Source organism: Theobroma cacao, chromosome 6 (assembly GCF_053813885.1).
Source record: "Theobroma cacao isolate CCN51 chromosome 6, ASM5381388v1, whole genome shotgun sequence".
Lineage (NCBI taxonomy): Eukaryota > Viridiplantae > Streptophyta > Magnoliopsida > Malvales > Malvaceae > Theobroma > Theobroma cacao.
The window spans coordinates 9,563,778-9,583,927 of NC_142644.1; the positions used below are offsets into that span (position 1 = coordinate 9,563,778).

General features: G+C 33.4%; 1 protein-coding gene across 2 annotated transcripts; it reads right to left on the reverse strand.

Annotated features, from left to right (window-relative positions):
* Nucleotides 1-724: 724 nt before the first annotated feature.
* LOC18595655 (GTP-binding protein) lies at nucleotides 725-14,553 on the reverse strand. 2 transcript variants are annotated; one of them, XM_018123811.2, is made up of 9 exons: nucleotides 14,078-14,552; nucleotides 13,707-13,989; nucleotides 13,376-13,600; nucleotides 11,656-11,915; nucleotides 3,738-3,964; nucleotides 2,981-3,106; nucleotides 2,209-2,394; nucleotides 1,358-1,495; nucleotides 725-1,251 (listed from the first exon to the last, which is right to left on the reverse strand). In XM_018123811.2, the coding sequence occupies exons 1-9, from the start codon at nucleotides 14,190-14,192 to the stop codon at nucleotides 949-951; spliced, it is 1,863 nt and encodes a 620-aa protein (XP_017979300.2). In that variant the 5' UTR covers nucleotides 14,193-14,552; the 3' UTR covers nucleotides 725-948. The 2 variants fall into 2 exon arrangements, with proteins under 2 accessions (XP_017979300.2, XP_088663699.1); XM_088807573.1 differs by lacking the exon at nucleotides 13,376-13,600 and having other exon boundaries at nucleotides 14,078-14,553.
* Nucleotides 14,554-20,150: the final 5,597 nt, after the last annotated feature.

The following is a 20,150-nucleotide window of genomic DNA, read 5'->3' on the forward strand; positions in this document are numbered from 1 at the left end:
ACAAAACCCACTCAAAAACACAACAAAAAATTTATCATTAACTGACTTATTGTTTGTTACTAACTTGTTTGCTGTGATTGATTGCTTTGCTCTGAACTTGTTCGAACACTTTTTTATCTTTGAGAATGAATCAAATGATCATTTAATAAACATGTAGTGTAATATACCTAGCATTTAGGATTTACGTCAACATCCAAAAAATCAGAAAAATCTTCTCGTGCAACATGAAGAGGTTTTTAATAAAATGTCGTGTAGCAAATTGTGGGTAAGTTTATTTTCACAAACTTGCACATGAATGAGAGTACGCATAAATGAGAAAGTTTCATTAAAGGCATTTTTATCCAAAAATCTTATCTCTTAGTTAAAAACAATTAAAATTATGAAAAGAGTTATTTCCCAAAGCACCTTATCTTTGTGCAGGCTAAAAAAAATTTATCCTAAGATAATTATACATGATATATAACATTCATATACTTGTTATATTGACATTAATATATAACATTAACGTAATGTAAATTAACGTTAATGTTGAGTATATTACCTTTAAATATTCATATTTCTTATAATTATATAATTATAATATTAACATTACATATTATTATATTTTATACCTTTAAATTATAATATAAAATATTTGAAAGTAATGAATTTAATCAAATTATAGTAATTAAATATTATGTTAATGTTAAAATAATATTTTATATTCTACCGTGAGAACGTGAGATTAAAGATAAAAATTACATTAACATATAACATAAAATGAATAAAGTTATATATTACACGTTTACTTCTTGACCTGTTTAACAGCACATGCATGCGCATACGCAAGATATCTGTCAACTATATGTATGCACAAAGTTATTCCAAAAGATAACAAAAATTGTAAGCCAAAAAATAATGAACGAATATCAACTGCAGGACCCTCCGTTCAAGTTAAACTTCCCATGCTTAAGCATCAACACTTCTCTTGTCCGACAGGATCCTTCCAACTCCTCTGCCAATAGATTGGCCACTCTTACTGCCGCTACCTCCAGATACTCTAGGAACAGAACGCTGCATGATCCGAATGGGAATTCCGCCCAAATCAAAGTCTTCCTTCAAGGACTTTGTTAGAAACTTCACATATGTATCCGAGAGCATGGTCTTCCCACTCAAAAAGGCAACAAAAGTAGGAGGCCTAGCTTTCACCTGGGTGAAGTACTTGATCTTGGTTTGTGCACCCTGGTCTTTCCAAGAATGCCTGCTCATAACCTGATCACCAAGAGAGAAGGATGGAAACAGGCAGATCCACAAAGTTCAATTACTAATTACACTTTCAGGGCTTTAAGATATCAAAGTGAAGATATTGGCCACAGACCTTACGCAACCAACGGTTAAGACGAGCTGTGGACAACCTTAAACACCACTTATCATATGTATCAATAACTTGGCGCATAACAGCTGTACGTCCCCTGCCCTCAATTGCTGAAATGAATATAACCGGTATACCAGTCACCTGTAGGCAAGGCCATGACAATGTCCAATCATCCAATGGCACACATAATGATTTTTAATATTAACCACATTAATAAAAGGTGTTTAAATGCATCTATAGAAGATCATCATAGAATGCTTCTATTCTAACTAGCTCCCTGTGACCTCACTTAACGCTCTCTTTTTTTTAACGACAGGTGACAAAAATCCTATACTGAACTGTCAAATGTACATTTTCCTATCCGCGCACTATTCTGCAGCAAATGTTTCTACAATGAACTCTGAAAATCTAAACAAGCATAACTTGTCAGATTGATCAATTGCAAGCATAACTTGTCAGATGGATCAATTGCAATAATAATGTCTTTCATGCTTCTGCCAAATGTTATAACAATTCAGACTTAATTCAATTCCGAGTCATAATTACCACACGAAACAAGCATTTGGCTTATTCATGCCAGTAGAATCATTAATCATTACCACTACCCCATCGCAGCAGAAGTCAAAGGGTTTACTAGCCAGGTTGACAATATATGCACATAACATCAACTTTTGCACTGATTCCATCATTATCTATACACTAAAGGACCTTCTAAAGTAAAAATACCTTTATTTCACTTCCCTTAAAGAAATTAAAATATTTAAATGAACACAATTTACTCCAAGGAGTAGACAATGAAAACTATTCTTTAAATATTATCCAAATAAAAAATAAAGATTAAGAAGCTGATAAACCTGGGGCATAACCATCTGAATTTCTTGAGGAACAGCTTCCACGACCTTTTTATATAATGTAGAATTTCTTTTCCCCTTTAGAAGATCCATCTTGTTCACAATTACAACCAGACCACGACCTTCTTCCACTGCTCGTCTTGCTATAACTACTTCTGCATGTGTCATGCTACGCCTAGCTTTTGCAATCTGATCATCCCATGGACATAGCAACCAGAAGTATTAGATGTATAGAATAGCTCTCCCCACTGTCATAATATTTAAAGTGCATGTGTTCCATACCAGCAAAATTTTAAGCTACCATTATCACATAGATCTACTATTTTTTGTATATTCAGAATGAAGAGGAACAAAAAAAGAGAACAAAATAGCAAAAACAATTCTCAAATTATAGGAACTCTGCAGCACTCAATTCTCAAGATCTGACAATATCTCAACACAGTCTATAAATAACATAGATATTTATAGACTGCTTACTAACAACTTCATAAGTAAAAAAGATTGTTATACATAGTTAAATATCCTAAAATAGATATATAAAATTACAACTAACAATATAAATCCATAATAATATAATTCTTGCATTTGAAACATTCCTCTCCTTCATCATCAAACCATTACAAGGTTCACAGATTGACCAAGGCAGCCTCCAACACAAAGAAAATCTACAGCTTGCAAATAATGAAGCACCCTTTCTCTCCATCATGCCAGAAAAGATAGACCTCCCAAGACAAAATCATTTTAAAGATGTGAGACAATCTAATGTATGACAAACCTCTTCAGCATCGAGAACCAAAGCAACTACATGAGCCCTCATCAGATTTTTTCTTGATTGCATAACACTCAATGAAGCTGGTCCTTTCTGCCGATCAGCTCTTTGCAACCAACCAGCAGTATCAACCTGAGAAATAAACCACAGCAAAATCAAATAATAAATGCTTGATTAAAGATAGTTTCACCCAGAGACTTAGATCAAACAACTGCAAACAGAATTAAAGCACATAGTATCAGTTAATCCTAAATCAAATTGGGTATAGTAGCTCATGTACTACAAAAAACAAGACCCATTAATCTGCCTTCTGGCAATTACTAAGAGGTTCATTCTCCACAAAGGGAAAGGGCAATTGGTCCACATGATATGGCATGAGCTAGAAAATAAAAGAAAGGAAAATTTTGGCCTAGAGGGGACTATAAATTTTGGATTTGGAATGTCATTAAGATAACTGAAGGGAAACTGACCTTATGATAGCTTCCACAAGGACAGTACTCAGGAGAGCTTCAATAATTTAGATAGTAAAAGGAAACAACAGAAATGGAATCAAACATTGACTTTATGAGAGCTTTGATTTTTTTTTTTTTTTTACTTTCTGCAGAGAAAAGAAAAAACATCGTTTGGGATTGACAAGTTACAAACCAGTCCAAAAATATCAAGAGACCAGGTAGCTAAAATGTTAGATGCTTTCAATTTACAAAACAGTGCCCAACAGTCATGTGACCAGATAAAGAGTTAAAACAAGCAATTTATCTTGTACCAGATATACAGTTCTTCCTTGATATTGAAACTCTGCTCTCACTGAATCTCTCGTCAAACCAGCTTCAGGACCAACCAGAACACGATCTTCTTGCAACAATATATTTAGTAATGTAGACTTCCCCACATTGGGTCGTCCTACAATAGCTAATTGTAGTGGCAGCTTAGACTCATCAACCTTACAAGAGTCACTGTTTGGCTTGAAGTTTTCATCTTGGCTACTGTTGTCTAGCACAAGCCAAAAGCAAACACAATGAGAAAGAGAAAGAACAGGGAGGGGAGAGAATGACAGCATAAATATTCCAATTACCAAGATTATAACTTGCACTGGTTGCAAAAGAGTTTGAATTAATAGGCTACCTACTGGGTCTCCATATAAACCAAATGCACACACATACACATGACTATTCTTATAAAGTCTTAAGATGTAAATCTTAGAACTGACTAAAGCCTTATCAAGAGCAAGAAGTTTTCTGCACAATGCACAAAATAACTATGAATTAAGGACAAGTATCAACAAAAATGGATGAGTTTTTACAAAAAAGCATCCATAAAAGTTTCTATTGTGCACACATTGCGGGAGGGTAATTTATTTACCGATTCTCTTACTAAGTATGGCATTGACCAGCAAAGTATACTTTCGGCATGGTGGTGATTAGTTTCTGGAACCACTCTATCTTCATGCATTATTTCCATGATATTTTGCTATGTTTTACTTTGGCTCTGCCGTGTGCGTTTTTATGCTCTTGAAATTTTAATTATGGTTACATCTGTGGCATTGTACTCAGACATTATGGATGGCGTTGCTGCTCACCTATAAGGATGGCATTGCAACCCCATACTGTCTTATCAGTAATATATAAAATCCCCACTTTGGCTGAGCAAAAATAAAAATATACATAAAAAGTTTCACAAAAGTGAAGATTCAAAAGCATTTGACATGAAAGAAAAAGAATTGCAGAACAAGAAATTTATTTAACAATATTGGCAACCCAATCTAGTTATGAATTAAGATCATGCACATAAAAATATACTTGTAATGCAGAGAAAGAGAATAAAAATAAACTTCTTTCTAAAGCATCAGCATATCCCCTTTTTAACCAATTCTAATCTGGAACCACTCTATATCATTTCACAAAATTATTAGAAGCCTAATAAATAATATTGAACCGCTTTGCACAACCTATGATATAATTAGCATCCCCCCTCAAATGAATATATTTTTGGGGACATCAGTTAATAATTCCAAAAAACTTACTTCTAGTGGTGAAACTTATTTCATTTGGAACATCAGCCAATAATTCAAAAAAACTTAGTGCTATCTTTAAATTCTATCAAAGACTAGATCTAGCCTCTGAGCCATTTGAATGATATCAACGACTAGATTTGGCCACCGGTGACTTGATCCAGTTAGCTTAATGCTCAATTATTATCATTTGCAACTTTCCCATTGTTGAAAACGCCGTGGCAAAACTGCCAGTACGTACTGTCTCCATTCACACCTTGGACATATTGGGATTTCAGTAAATACACAAGGATAAATTGGTGAAAAAAGTGGCATCTCTATTCCATAAAACCAGAATAGCCATTCTTAGGGGAAGCCTAGAAAAATTATTCTAGGACTTTAGGGAATAAGGGGGGTATGGCAATTCCACATAATAGCCATTCAATAAACCAAACTCGTGCATTACTATTCACCGCAAATGAGTGGATTTGGCACTAGCAGGGGCTAGATATAGTCACCCGCAAGCTGATCTGGTGATTATTCATTAAAACCATCCATCATCAACATCTTTAAACTCTTTAAAAGACTAGATCTAGCCGCCAACAAGTCACTTGAATGCTCTCAGCAGCCAGATTTGGCCACCAGGCAAATTGATCTGGTCAGTCTAATGATCAGTTATTACCACTGGTAACTTTCTCATTGCCAAAAACGACATCGCAAAATTTCCAGTAGATCATCTCTCCCCTCACACCTCAAGCATATTGAGATTTCAATAAATACAAAAGGGTAAAATGGTGAAAAAATGGCATCTCTATTACATAAAACCAGATTAGCCATTCTTAGGGGTGAACCTAGAAAAACTATTCCAAGACTTTAGGGAATAAGGGGGGTATGGCTGTTCCACATAATAGCCATTCCATGAACCAAACCCATGCATTACTATTCACTAAGTGAAAAGGGGAAATGGAATAGCCATTCCCCACAACCAAACATAACATAAATATCTCCTTGTTGACTTCAAATTCACAACTAATATAACGCCAAGCTTGTTTTTACAATCATTATCATTTTGCTATAATTTCATTACCACTTAATGAGTCTATGTTGAACATTTATTCATTATGTCATATTTGACATAGACACTTGCTCATAGAGTTTCATCACATGATCATCAGCCTCTTCAAGAAACAATTTTCGGTTAAAAAATATACTCCTTTTATTTTATCAGATAATACTGCAATGCCTAAATATGCTTTCTCCACGATAGCATAGAATAAGTATAATGTAATCTTTCTATAATGTATCTAAAATTATTCAAAAAAAACAAGTGTACTAGCATGCTGCAACTTAAGCAATGATGTAGCTCAAAAATTTTCAATTGTGTCATAAACCAACTCACTTTTTATAAGCAAAATTCTTTTATTCATTGTATTATTAAAGAAAAATTTACGTTGAATCCAAAAGATACAATATAAAAATAAAAATGAGTATATTATCTTATTACTTAAGAAAAATTACTACAATGAGATATTATAATGCAGTGCGGAAGTGGAAACAGTGAAAAAAAATGCAAAACAGTAAAAGAAAATCAAAACAAAGGTTAAACTTTTAAAATCAAAGTAGGAACAAGATAATCAGGGTTTAGGGTGGTAGAACTTCTGACAAAAGATAATCCAAAATAATATGGCTGCCCAATGTTTCTAAACAACTATTTATACTGAGAGCAGCTTTTAATCCTAGCCCTTGGATACACATAAACCCCATCTAATCCTGGTCATTCAAACTCATTAAGGCATCACATGTTTGTCACATGACCACTTAATAGAATAAAAACATAATTACTAGCTAATAACTATATTAAACAGTAAATAAAGGAAATATATCAAGATAAATAATTGGATAAATTCTAGAATGCTCCTGCTCAAGCTCCTTGAGTTGACAAAAGGCCTCCTCATTAATGAGAAGTTTGGCAGCTTTAGCATAGATTTCTGGATCAATCCTTTTTAGTTCACCATTTACAATCCAAGTACTCTCATTAGCTAGCTTACTCATATCCTCCATAATACAGTTGAAGCAAAGATCACATGAGTACTGAACTTTTAGTTCTTCAAAACCAGTAACTTGATTGCTCATTATTATTTCCAGTAGCCTCCCATCTTTACTATAAACATCTTCAATTTCAACAAGTGCCTTTGTCATCAAATAACTTCTCGAAATTTGGTAGTAATAGAACCAGTGTCTGTCATCAAAACTCAATCTGTTCAATAGCTCTTTGTGCAGAATTTTGAAACTTAAAGCTGTCCCTTTTCCAGCATTCAGTGATACAGCTTATAATGGAACTGAAATTCCATGTGTACCATTTATAGAAGGAAGCTAACTCATAAAAACGTTGAACTTCTTTTTGATTGGTTTTGGTGTTGGCCATGCTCTAATGGCATACACCTTCTCCCCGATCCAGTTTAAATCTATCTGCCTAAGACAATAAATCACAAAAACAGAATCACATAACACAAGAAAGAGCACTCAGTCAATTTGAATGATTGTATTTATAGCAATAGAGAGATGAAATAGCATCACTAACTATCCATTGAACCCATCTGGTGTCTTGTGCGTTGTTTTCCTATCCCATCCAAACTCTTGGTAAGCAACTGTTCAACCTGTTTTTGCATCTCAGCTCACTCCATGGAGGCATTCTATAAAACTAGCATATTAGGTAACAAATCACCCAAACCAAATCAATAGCATGTTGGTCACTACTTATTGGCGTTAAAACAGATGGCAATTCCTCATTAAACACACCTTTAAGTTCTTTTAACAACTGCCAAACTTCAAAAGGATGCTTTGGTATTTCACCTACAAGTAATCTTGCACAAACTGGCTAACTAAAACATAAACAATTGCACTTCCTCTACTCTCTGATTCAAAATTCCCCATTGACACTGACTCTCCTTGAATTGGATAAACATCAACTTCCCCATTGTCTTCATCATACTCATCATAAAGAGGTTGTGATTCCTCATCTTCATTCTAATCATCATCACATACTGGTTGAAATTCCTCCTCTCCGCCCTCTTCACATTATGCCTTTAAATTATCAATAGCAGAACTGCATTGTACTAAGTAAGTTGCTACTTTCTTCCCTTAGAAGTCATCAACCTTTATCATAACTCCACACACATTCAAGGCTAGAGCATGTAATAACTGCTCTCCCAATTCACCATGGACAGCAAGAATTGCTGGTCCAACATCATAAAAAGGGTTTTCATCCTCTCCATATTCAATTTCATCCTCAAGACACCCTCCAATAAATCCAAAGAGTCAAGGTTGCCGTCTAGACTCTCCAAATAGGGTCCCATTGATTCCTGTCACTGTAAATCTTGCACAGCCCATGACAAATCTTCAATCATACTCCTCATGATGTAGCCGAAAGGTTTAGGGCAATTAGAACTCAACAATTAAGGCTAGAATAGGACTGATTGTATTGGAACAATAGAAAGATAATTGAGTTTTCAAAGAAACCTCTTCAATAAATATTCAAAATAACAAAAGATGATAATAATGATTTTCTATCTAAGATCACCTATTTATAATAGCTAAAATAAATCCTAATCAAATAGTAATCTTAATCCTAAATAAAGACTTAAAGTACTAAAATTCTAATAAAGATAGGAAAAGAATGTTAAACTAAACAAAATAAAATCCTAAGCTAACGAAAATACTAAATAAAATAAAATTCTTGATGCACCTGCATCAGTCCCCTCGGGTTAGAAAAACTCAGCTCCGACGTAGATGTCTGGATTTAATTGTTTCAATTCCTTTTCATTGCTATCTTCAGCTTCAAAATTTTCAACAGATAGATACCCAGCAATTTTGCTGCTTGTGGGGCTTGAAGTTGCTGATTTATTAATCTCTTCTTTAAGAGGATATAAAGTATATCTCTTGTTATCCTTGTAGAACGAATAGGTATTTGGTTTCGTCTTATATTCCATATCGTAATCATACAATTAAGGTCTACCAACAAGAATATGACCAACATCCATTGGCACAACATCACATAAGATCTCATCATCTAAGTTACCTCCCATAGTGAATTTCACCAAACATTGAGTAGTTACTAATACTTCATGTCCTTTCTTTATCCACCTAATCTTATACGGATGAGGATGTTTGCTTGTAGGAAGCTTCAATTTGTCTACCGCCTCTTTTGAAATAATATTTTGCACGCTTCCTCCATCAATAATAAGATCACACTTTACCCTCACAAACAAGATGGGTGCGAAAAATACTTTGCCTCTTCCAATCTTCTTCTTCCTCATTGATTGTTGCAGTCATCACTCTTCGTACCACCAAGGACTCACCTAGTACAAGATACACATCAATTTCCTCTATTTTCTCATCATATTTATCATAAATAGGTTCTAATTCCTCCCTAAATTCTACTAAGTTCACCCTTCTTTGTGGGCAAGCAAAAGAAGTGTCCCTTCTCCCTACAAGTAAAACATCGAATATGGGAATTGCTACCTCTTTTATTTGTGATAAAACTAGAACTGTTTTGTCCACCATAAGGCATTATACTCTTGCCTTTATCGTTCTTTTCAACATTGGTTGGACTTTCATTGGTTGTGGCTACCTCTTGATAATTTTGTTGAGATGTTTGGTAATCTTGTCTTGCTCTAGAATCGTTTTGCCAATCAGTACCATATAAGGGCTTTCTGCTCAAATCCTTATAAGATAGTAAGATCGTTTGCTCTGATACCACTTGATGTAGCCGAAAAGTTTAGGGCAATTAGAACTCAACAATTAGGGCTAGAATAAGGTTGATTGTGTTGGAACAATAGAAAGATATTTGGGTTTTCAAAGAAACCTCTTGAATTAATATTCAAAATAACAAAAGATGATAATAATAATTTTCTATTTAAGATCACCTATTTATAATAGCTAAGATAAATCCTAATCAAATAGTAATCCTAATCTTAAATAAATATTTAAAAGTACTAAAATTCTAATAAAGATAGGAAAAAAATGTTAAACTAAACAAAATAAAAAAAATAAAATCCTAAGCTAACGAAAATACTAAATAAAATAAAATTCTTAATGCGCCTGCATCACCTCAACTCAGCCAATTCTAGTTGTTAAGCTTGATTTCCTCCTCCACATCCCCTACCATTATCAGCCATGGTTTATATGATAAACCCTAGTTCTTTAGGATCTGTTCACCTTGTTACCACTTTGATATAGTGCGAAGGTAGAAACAATAAAAACAAAAACAAAAACAGTGAAAGAAAACCAGAACGAAGGCTAAAATTAATGTAAAATTGAAGTTGACACAAGATAACTAGGGTTTACAATTGTAGAGCTTGTCACAGAAAATAATCCAAAATAATACGACCGCCTAATGTGTCTAAAGGACTATTTATACTATGGTTACAGCAATTTTTATTCCTAGCCCTTGGATACACATAATCCCCATCTAATCATAGCCATTCAAACTCATTAAGAGATCACATGCTAGTCACATGACTACTGATTATTGTTAGTTAAAATGCCACTTATCATTCTATACTGTGGCACTGATATGACATGCTGACATGTCATAATGGATGATGACATAACATGTTGATTTGGCATGATTTTTCACCCTCCACATCAGCACCATGTCGACACCACATGGGCACAAAATGATAAATGGTATTTTGACTGATAGCCTTCAATCAACTATTAATCATGAGGGCCTATTTGATTCAAAATAAAAAAATAAAGACTTGATTAAACACAATAAAAGAATAAGGACTCATTTGAATTTTTATGAATAGTTAAAGGGCTTTTTCTACCATTGTGCCAAATAAAAGCATACTTACTACCTTATAATTATAGTAAAATAGTAAATATAAACGAAAACATATCAAGATAAGCAATTAGATAAATTTTAGAATGCTCTTGCATCATAGTATCTCGTGCCTACAATATACTCATCCTTGAATTTCAATGAGTTAAGTTGGGTTTCATTTGGTTATTACTTTCGTTATTTACATTTTGCTTCTTAAAGTGTTAAATACATGGGTAAAAATAAGTTTTGAAAAAGTAAAATATATATATATATATATATGTTGATCTTTGTGAATACAACCTCATGCTTGTACTTTATAGAGAACAACTATATTTAAATGTATAACACATTTCACATTTTAATTAAATGCTTTTTAAAGTATCGCCATATCGATAATACATATATAAAGACCTTTTAAACTGAAAGCTACATATTGCTTATTTTCATTAAAAATGGATTAAACATCAACCTATTTGACACCTTCTCTTCAGGTTTTTATTTAATTTTAGTGGGGTCAATATACTACAAATTTTACTAAACACACACACACTTACTTTTTCTAGAGTTCAGCAAGGTCAATTGACCCCACTCAAGTATATGTAGCTATGCCCCTAAACTGGAGTGCCTTCAAAACAATTGTACAAAATATCAAGGCTATGATCCACTTATTCCTAGAAGTCTGCCATAGTTAACATAAGAAAATACATATACTGGAGCTATGGAGAAGCTACATCTCTATGCACTCAACAGTATGCTTGGATGTGAAATCTAACCTAAGTTTAACAAATCTCAAATACTAATTACAGCACAAGAACAGGTACCTTGATCATGCACGACTACGCATTTAAAAATAACATTAGTGCTTACCATCTAAAACTCTGACCATATAATCCTCAAATATTGGCCGAAGAGCTTCATAAAGTGCCACCATACCCAGCCCAGTCTCAGCAGATATAGCAATGGGTTCACCAAATCCTAATATCTGGGCTTCCATAGCAGCTTCAGCAAAAGAGTCTATATCATAATGAAGTGATTCAGATTTATTCATCGCAACTATAGGATTGACTCCTGGTGCATGCCTGCGCAACCACTTTCCAACCTCCTTATCCAAGGGATGTAGTCCAGTTCTAGACTCAAGAAAGTGGCAAGAAATAAATTAGAATTTGCACACAGGGCAGAAAAAAGGAACCCAGAAAACAGTGGCCCAAGACAGTTTTCACCAGAATGATACAGAGAAGATAGAAGTGCACAGCAGCAAAACCAAGATTTCGATTGAAACATGTCAAGGAAATTGATGTGATATGATATAATGAGTCCTGTCAAATTTAAATATAAATATTACAAAAATTTCTCAAATATTAATATTAATTAAGTTGATTTACAATATTACACTAAATAAAATGTGGTTAAATAAGGGAAGAAATATGCAGTATCTAAATTCATAAGCATCCAAATGACTTAAATCTCTATTTCCATAAATCCAGAAGTTCATCCTGCATGCATAGACACATTTTACATTTCGTTTTTTCATTTTTCTATCTTCGTAAATAAAGAAATTATATTTCTTCATTTTTTTACTTCTGTTTTTTTCACAGAATCACAATTGTCTTGAATTAATCAAATAAATTAACAGATCAAAAATTATTGCAACGATGAAGACTGCAAACTCTTGTTTCCAAAGTTCTCTCTTGGTCTTTAAAATAAAATAAAATTAAAGTTCTCCCCTGGTTTGTAAACAAAAAACAATAGATTTTGTTTTCCTTTTCTCTTTTCGGTTAAAAAGTTATGAAAATGAGTATTATGTGCTAAACTACTAAAGAAGAATCTTTTTTGAGAAAACTTTTGGACTGAAATTTGTGTATGAGTTGTGTGTGTGTGCATGCGTGTGAGAGAGAGAAAGAGAGAGAATAGAAAAATTACAAAATTTTACACAAAACAATGATATATCACATCACTTCTGATTAAGTTAAAAATCAAATGGGAGACGTTATCAACTGAGAACCAGAAACAAATTTTGCCCAGCCAAATCATAAATGCTAATTTTCGTCTTCACAAGACAAGAGAAGCCAGACAAATATTCCCCTTCAAACTCCTGACAGTAACATAAAATCGGCAAGAAAAATGTCCTATGATGCAGTCATTTTCATTAAAAATCTCCATATATGGATCCTATGCTGAAAGTTAACAAAATTTACCTATTATTCACCCAACATCAAAATTTACCTATTATTCACCCAACATCAAATGTGATTTATGTGTCTCCTCTGCATGTTAAAACCCATTAAATTCCACAGTTTTAAAACTTTCAAATTCATTCCATAGTTGTGCTCCCATTGCACCCTACATTATGCATATGTTGTGTTTTTTGCTAGTTGCATCAATTCAATTTAGAGAATTTTAACTCTCTCAAATTTATGTTTTAAACTCTAGGCTATATAAATGAAGCATTAAGTTATCTTACAAATCCCATATTTGTCACGTTTGTTGTAGGAGAATAAGGACTCAACCATTTTTTAATTTCTTTGGATACATCATAAGTAAATACTTAATTCATGTACAAGAAGGTGATCAACATTGAAAAACTGACCTGACATCAATTAGGAAAATTGCAAATTGAGATCTAGCTAGCACATTTGCAGTCATGCCAGCTGTTCTACTAAGAATTGATCCTGAAGAGGCTTCGGTTTCCAAGCCAGCAGAATCCAACACCCTAAACCGAAGATCCCCCAATTTAGCAAGCCCTTCTCTTATGTCTCTAGTGACATGATCATCAGGTGTGTTGTACACAAGGGCCTCTCTCCTCCTAATCAAACTAAAAAATATTTGACCGAAAATAAATAAAACTGACAGTAGGGAATATAGGATTTGCCTGTGGTGCATTCAAAAAGGATATGAAATGGAGAGGGGCGCTTACTAACCGGTTAAACAAGGCAGACTTCCCTACATTGGGGCGACCAACGATCATGACAGTGGGAAGCAGATTGATGTCAATTTTGGTGAAATCAATATTTTTTTTGGAGACAAAAGCAGCCTCTTTTGTATTCTTGGAATGAAGCTGCGATTTCTCCAACTTGGCACACGCGTCATCCCCAGAGACAGAGAGCGTGCAAAATCTCATAGTGGCTTGCATCGAACTCCTAAAGCTGTTACGCAGATGAGCAATTCCATGACTCTTGAAAAGGATAGCATCAACAAATGATCCTGAGAAAGACAGTCAAAAGCTCACTGACTGAAAAAATTAATGAACAGAATAATCTATCTAGAAAAATATAAACAAAACCTGACTGACCGAAAGTTGAAACGATGGGGTGAGCAGAACTGGTGGTGCCCCTGTAAGTGGCGGTCCTACGCAGCAGAGTGAAAACCAAATGCCGCCTCTTTTGGGCAGAAAGGTAATGAGACATATCACTCAATGATTTTCTTTTTCTTATTTTAAATTTCAGCAAGTCATCACTGAGCAGAGAGTGCTTTGTATTGGTGATATGCAGATTTTGAAGAGTGGGAAAGAGGGAAGCAGGCAAACAGCACGACAGCAGAGTAGCGGTGAGCCGGCGAGGGAGAGAATACACAAAGGCTTAGAGCTTTTGGTGGAGATAGAAGCGAAATCCTTCCAGTAGCGGGCTCTCTCGGCACCCGACCTGGACAAAGAATCAGCCCGTAGTGCCTGTATGTTCAAGTATGGTCGGATTGAGGCGAAAGGAGGGAAAGGACAGGAAAGGGGAAACATGTATCGAAGTTTTTATATAAAATAAGAAAAAGGAAAACTAAAACAAAACTTTAAAAAATAAAAAATATATTGAGTTTCTTAAAATGGCATGTACTCCATTTGCCCTAAAAAAGTTATTATTATTTGACTTCTCATGGTATGTTTTATTAAATTTACACCTCCTAAATACCTTTGTTAGGGAGGATTTGGATTTTTGTTAAGGGTGACCTGAATTGGGAAGGTCCACGTACAATCTCTTCATTCTTGGTTCGAGTCTATCCACTACTAATTTTGGTCCAAAATGATAAAATAAGGTCAAGGAAAGTTGGGTCCAACCAGAAAAGGGAGAGCTTAAGGTTTCGAGTTGTCGGTGGTGGAGGAAGATTGCAAAAGAGAAAAGAATGCAACCTCTCCAAGCCCTTATTTTTTTATATGGCCAAAATAGTATATCAAGTGGAGAAGACATCACGTGAGTTACTTTATTGTTGAAAAAATAAATACAAAACTTGGAAAATATTGGAAGGTAGGTGGCATTTGATATTTTACAAAGAATGTGATTGTTGAAAAAATGATTATTGAAAAGAAAATTTTGTAAGATTTGGTATAATATGGGAAAATGATAATTGTCAAAATTATGATTGTTAGGAAAATTACATTTGTATTATTTGATTTGAAAATATAATATAAATTTATAAAATTACCTTTATATATGAAAATATAAAGTTGAATACTTACATTCTTTTTAATACAAATTTTTAAGTTTACATTTCTCTTATTAAAATTTATTAAAGTAAAAAAAATATAAAATTAGTTTTCAAAATGGTGAATCAAAATATAAGAAATAAAGAAATAAAAACACCAAATAAAAGAAGAAAGGCAATGAAATCCTAGGGGTGTTGAAATTGGATTGTTGTTGGGTTTTTTCTTTTTATTGATTTACTTTGTTTTGCCTTTGGCAAAGTAAAAATTACTCAATAAGCTATGGCCCTACAAAGTAAAAAGATCAATCCCCGTTCTAAGCACACCACAAAGTGCCTTGAGCTAGAAAGAGAAGAATAGAGATGAGATTGACATTTACAAAGCTCTTTAGTCGACTTTTTTCCAAGAACGAGGTGCCTATTTTGATGGTGGGTTTTTATGCTACTAGTAAAACCACTATTTTTTACAAACTTAAGCTCATTGAAAAAAAAAAAAAACTATGACCACTGGTATGAAATTCATTTTTAGAAGAATAATAAGAAAAAGGGTCAGATTATGGTGAGGACAATTTGGAGAAAAAAATTATAACTTGATCTTCACGAAGGAAAAGTTACTTTCCTCCCATGAGAGAAGGGAATGATATTCCCTTTGCTCACTACAATCACTTTACAATGAGAAGACTTTCTCTTGTCTTTTTTACAAACCAAACACTATAAGTACATTACAACCAATTAAAATGTAGGGAATCTTCCCTACTTACACCATACTAAATGCCCCCATAGAATTATAGAGGGATGTGGGAAAAGAAAAATGAATTATTGTTGTGGAACTCCTAATTTTAGTACAAGAATAAAACGATAATTTTCTTAGTGAACCTAGTAAATATTTTTCACCCAAATATTTTTAAAAGATTATTCTTTGAAAACACATTTTCATTAGTTATTAAATCTATTTGAAAGAAAGTAGAGAAAGAAAAATTTAAAAAAAATAGTATAATACAAATTAAGGGCAACATAGTCATCATTGCATTTAACACTTTATTAAAGTGTCGACTAATTGTCTCACCCAGCCTTCTAAAATTTTGCCTAATAACTCGACTTTTAAGATGATGAACAATAATATATAAGAACATTGCTACTAGTTCATCTACAAGTATGTTCCTTGTTGATTTCAACCCTTTAATATTTTCTAACATCTCACATAGTTTAAAAAAGGTGCATTTATTCATTTTAACTTGTGAAATACACGAAAAACCATTATCATGCACAAGTTGCATCACATACTCTCGATTTGCATAAAAATAGAAGTTATAAGATCTCACTCTTCACCTACAATTTCGTAAAACACAAACGAATGCCAACATAAGCCAAAACCAAGTGTCACGACCCGGAACCTCCCTCAGGCCCATGACAATCGCCGCGATGTCCCGATTGACACTTATTATCTGGAATGCCAACCGGAACCCCGCAAGGCTTACATATCAGTTTCTTTCCTCTCCTGTGAGCAATCATTGTTAAATATCGAGTTTTTAGAGAATATATACTATTTTATATCAAAAACAATCAAAATAAAATTTTCGCCACACAGGGGTATTTTGGTCATTTTTTTCTCAAAAATTTTGAAACTGGCTAAAATGTAATATACAAGTACAAAACACATAATTCATATTCAAAATGAATTTAAAAGTCTAAAATCTTCATTTAAAACGAAATTACGCTTATTTGAATATAATAAGAAAATAAAAGAAATATTAAGGAAAATATTCTATTTTCTTATTAAACAATATTTATAGAGTTATACGTGAATAATTTTTATAGCGTAAAAGCTAAATAAATTTATAAATACTGAAATACAGTAAGCCAAAATATTTAATTTAATTTACAATAACAAGAGGGCCCTCGAATAAACAAAAGTAAAGAGGACTGTGAACCTACGGTTTGGAAAATGCAGATCTAATGGTAGTCCTCGATGAGATAAGCTATCTACAGTCTATACTGAACCTGAAATGGGTGGAAAGGAGTTGGGTGAGATTTTGCAATCCCAATGAGTAAACAGACATTATCATAAATATCTAAAGGCGAGTAAAATGGAAGCAAGTTTAAACAACAAATTTCAACCCATTTCATAATGTTTTTAATTTATTTCTTAAACCATAAAATATTTGTAATTTACCAAAACAATTGTTAAGGCTTATGTCTTTTATTAAAACAAGGCTCAAGCCAAAACTAATCCTCGGGGATACCTTGGCCGAGGCATCTAACCGAGTTCGCCAAGGGTGTTAAAATATTCACACGTGAAACACATTTGTATTTTTAAAAAACCAGCCGTTCCTTGGCGTTGGCCGAGTTACACATTCACGTGGGGGTTCGACGTGAAGTGAGCTCTAATACTACCCCAGGAGTTACCCTCATCGCCTCTACAACCGGAGTAACTATATAACTGGGTTTACCGTGCCCTTCTAATAGGCAGTCCACGGAAACCCGTCACTGCAGTGACTAACCCACCAATTTTAATAAAATTTCGACAGTATAACGTGGCTTTTATTTATTTATCCAGCCTGCATAGTAAAATCAACTTACATAAATTTCCCAAATGCACTTACAAAATATAGCCACATATACTCATTTCTCATAAGCCATTCCTAGGAAAATATATATTTTTCAAGTCAATTTGCAGCCTCCAATTACTCAATTTCATAATCAATACAATATATTTTTATTTATCATATTTATTCCTAAAACATCAAAAATCTCGTTTTAATCTCGTTTTCATTATATAAAATACATAAAGGGCATTTAAAAATAAACTCTAGATAATTTACAATAATAATAAGTTTACTCACCATTTGTACAAACTAAAAGCTTTCTAAGCGCCCCGATCACTACTCGTCGGGTACGACTTCTTTGCCTTTTTCGGAAGGCTCTCCTCCTAGACACATTACAAAAATTTACACAATTCATCACATTGATGCTAAATCACTATATAATTAACTTAAATCCTATACTAATGCATGGTATGAAATGCAATAGCCTAAACCGGCTTAAACGCGGTATTAACCTATTTTTGGCACTTTGCCCGATAAAGTGCTAATGCGCTCCATTTTAGCTCTAAATCATCCCATTCTCTCTCCAACATTTCTAACCATTAAATATCAGCCAATAACCTTCTAAAAACAACAAAATCAGCTCACACCCTTCCTTGGAAAATTCGGCCAAAAATGGGACATTAACTCGGTTAATTTTCTATTTTGTTTTTCTATCACGTTTAATCGTTTTTCATCATTTTCTCTTCATTTTCCTTAGAATAAAATCAATTCATCATCATTGTACAGCATTGAGCATCCAGCCAAGAGTGGGTATTGTGAAAATTTAATGATTTCTTGCCCAATTTAATTTCTAAACACATTTAACTAACTAAAACTATCAATTTAACTAAAAATCAAAACCTAAAAATTTCAATTTCTCTCCCCTAGAATTTCGTCCAGGCCTTGATATCACTTTTTGATCTCTCTCCTCAAGCATGCTAAATGGAAATAAAGGTATAGGAAAGGTAGAAATCAAGCTAAAATCGAAAAATCTTACCGTTAGACGCGTAAATGGGCGAAAAACGCGAATTTCCCTTTGAATTTTCTTGTTTCTCTTTGGTTTTTCTTTTTTTCTTCCTTTCCTCTCTATTTCCTCTCTTGTTCTTCCTTATGGCCGGCCAGCACTTAAAATTTGGGTTTAAATGGGCTGATTTTTCATTAAAATAATATTATATCATTAAAAAAATGCCACATGTCACTTTCCCATTGGCCCATTTTTAAAATTTCATCCATTTGTTTCCAAATTTTCACCATACACTTGTCTCATATATTCATAGCTTAGATAAAATTCTCAGACTCATCCAAAGTCTCGGTGGAGTAATTTTGAAATTTACACTTTTGCCCCCATAAAAGTCAAAAATTACATTTTTGCCCCAAAAATTGAAAAATTGCCCATAGACATATTTTTCATCCCTTATACTCATACCATTCTCCAATTTGTCAAATTTGATCTAAATTCTCTCAAAATCTCAAATTTTATCCGTGGGTGGCAAAATTACGATTTTGCCCCTACACTCCAAAAATCACCAGAATTAAACTTTTTCACTTCCTATCATTAAATTATACTCCAAATAGTTAATCTTGGTCAAAAATTTCATTCCATGATCAAATTATTATCTTAGGTGGCAAAATAACGATTTTGCCCTTGAATATCAAAATTTCTAATTTTACCCCAAATGAACCCTCGAACTCCGAACAATCATTTTTAGTCATTCCTGGACTATAAAATATTAAGTTTCATCCTACAATTCCTATTTGAACTAGTTCGAGGTTAAATCAATTTAAGTGTACCGTTAGGTACAATATCGGGTTTCGTCTATTTTTAGGTGCTTTTCTAGCATAATAACATGCTACTCAATGCATGTATGTCATGACATGTATTTATAGGGTCGGGTTTTACACCAAGAAACAACAACACATATTTCCAAGAACACTATCAACATAACTACAATATTTTTTCTCCTATTTAAATTTATACGCAAACCCAAATGAGCCATGGCTGCAAAAATTAGATTTTCATATCCATGATTTATGTTGTTAAGAAAAAAACAATAAAAATAAACATAAAATAAATTTTTATTAGACCGAGTTAATAAATATTTATTCAAAAGTAAAACCACAAAATCACAACAATAATAATCAACACATCGCTATAGAAAACCAAATAGAAATAAAAAAGAAGGAAAAGGGTATCTTCAGACTTGATAGAATATGTCATCAGGTGGCCTACTTTGGGATAAGCTAATTTCATTGCCTAGCTTGGTCAGCATGAAGTCTTCGGCCTTGTAATCATTTTGGGCAAACTTTTGTTCACAACTCCTTTTACACATGCTTGAAAAAATTATGTTCATTCATTGTTTTTGATAATTATTT

What these genes read in the sequence shown, in the direction of transcription:
- LOC18595655 (XM_018123811.2), bottom strand. Translation starts at nt 14,192, where the DNA reads ATGTCTCATTACCTTTCTGCCCAAAAGAGGCGGCATTTGGTTTTCACT. An exon ending in TGGTTCTCGATGCTGAAGAG is followed by an intron (nt 2,395 to 2,980) that starts GTTTGTCATACA and finishes TGGGATGATCAG; the next exon opens with ATTGCAAAAGCTAGGCGTAG. An exon ending in TTCAGATGGTTATGCCCCAG is followed by an intron (nt 1,496 to 2,208) that starts GTTTATCAGCTT and finishes CCTTGCCTACAG; the next exon opens with GTGACTGGTATACCGGTTAT.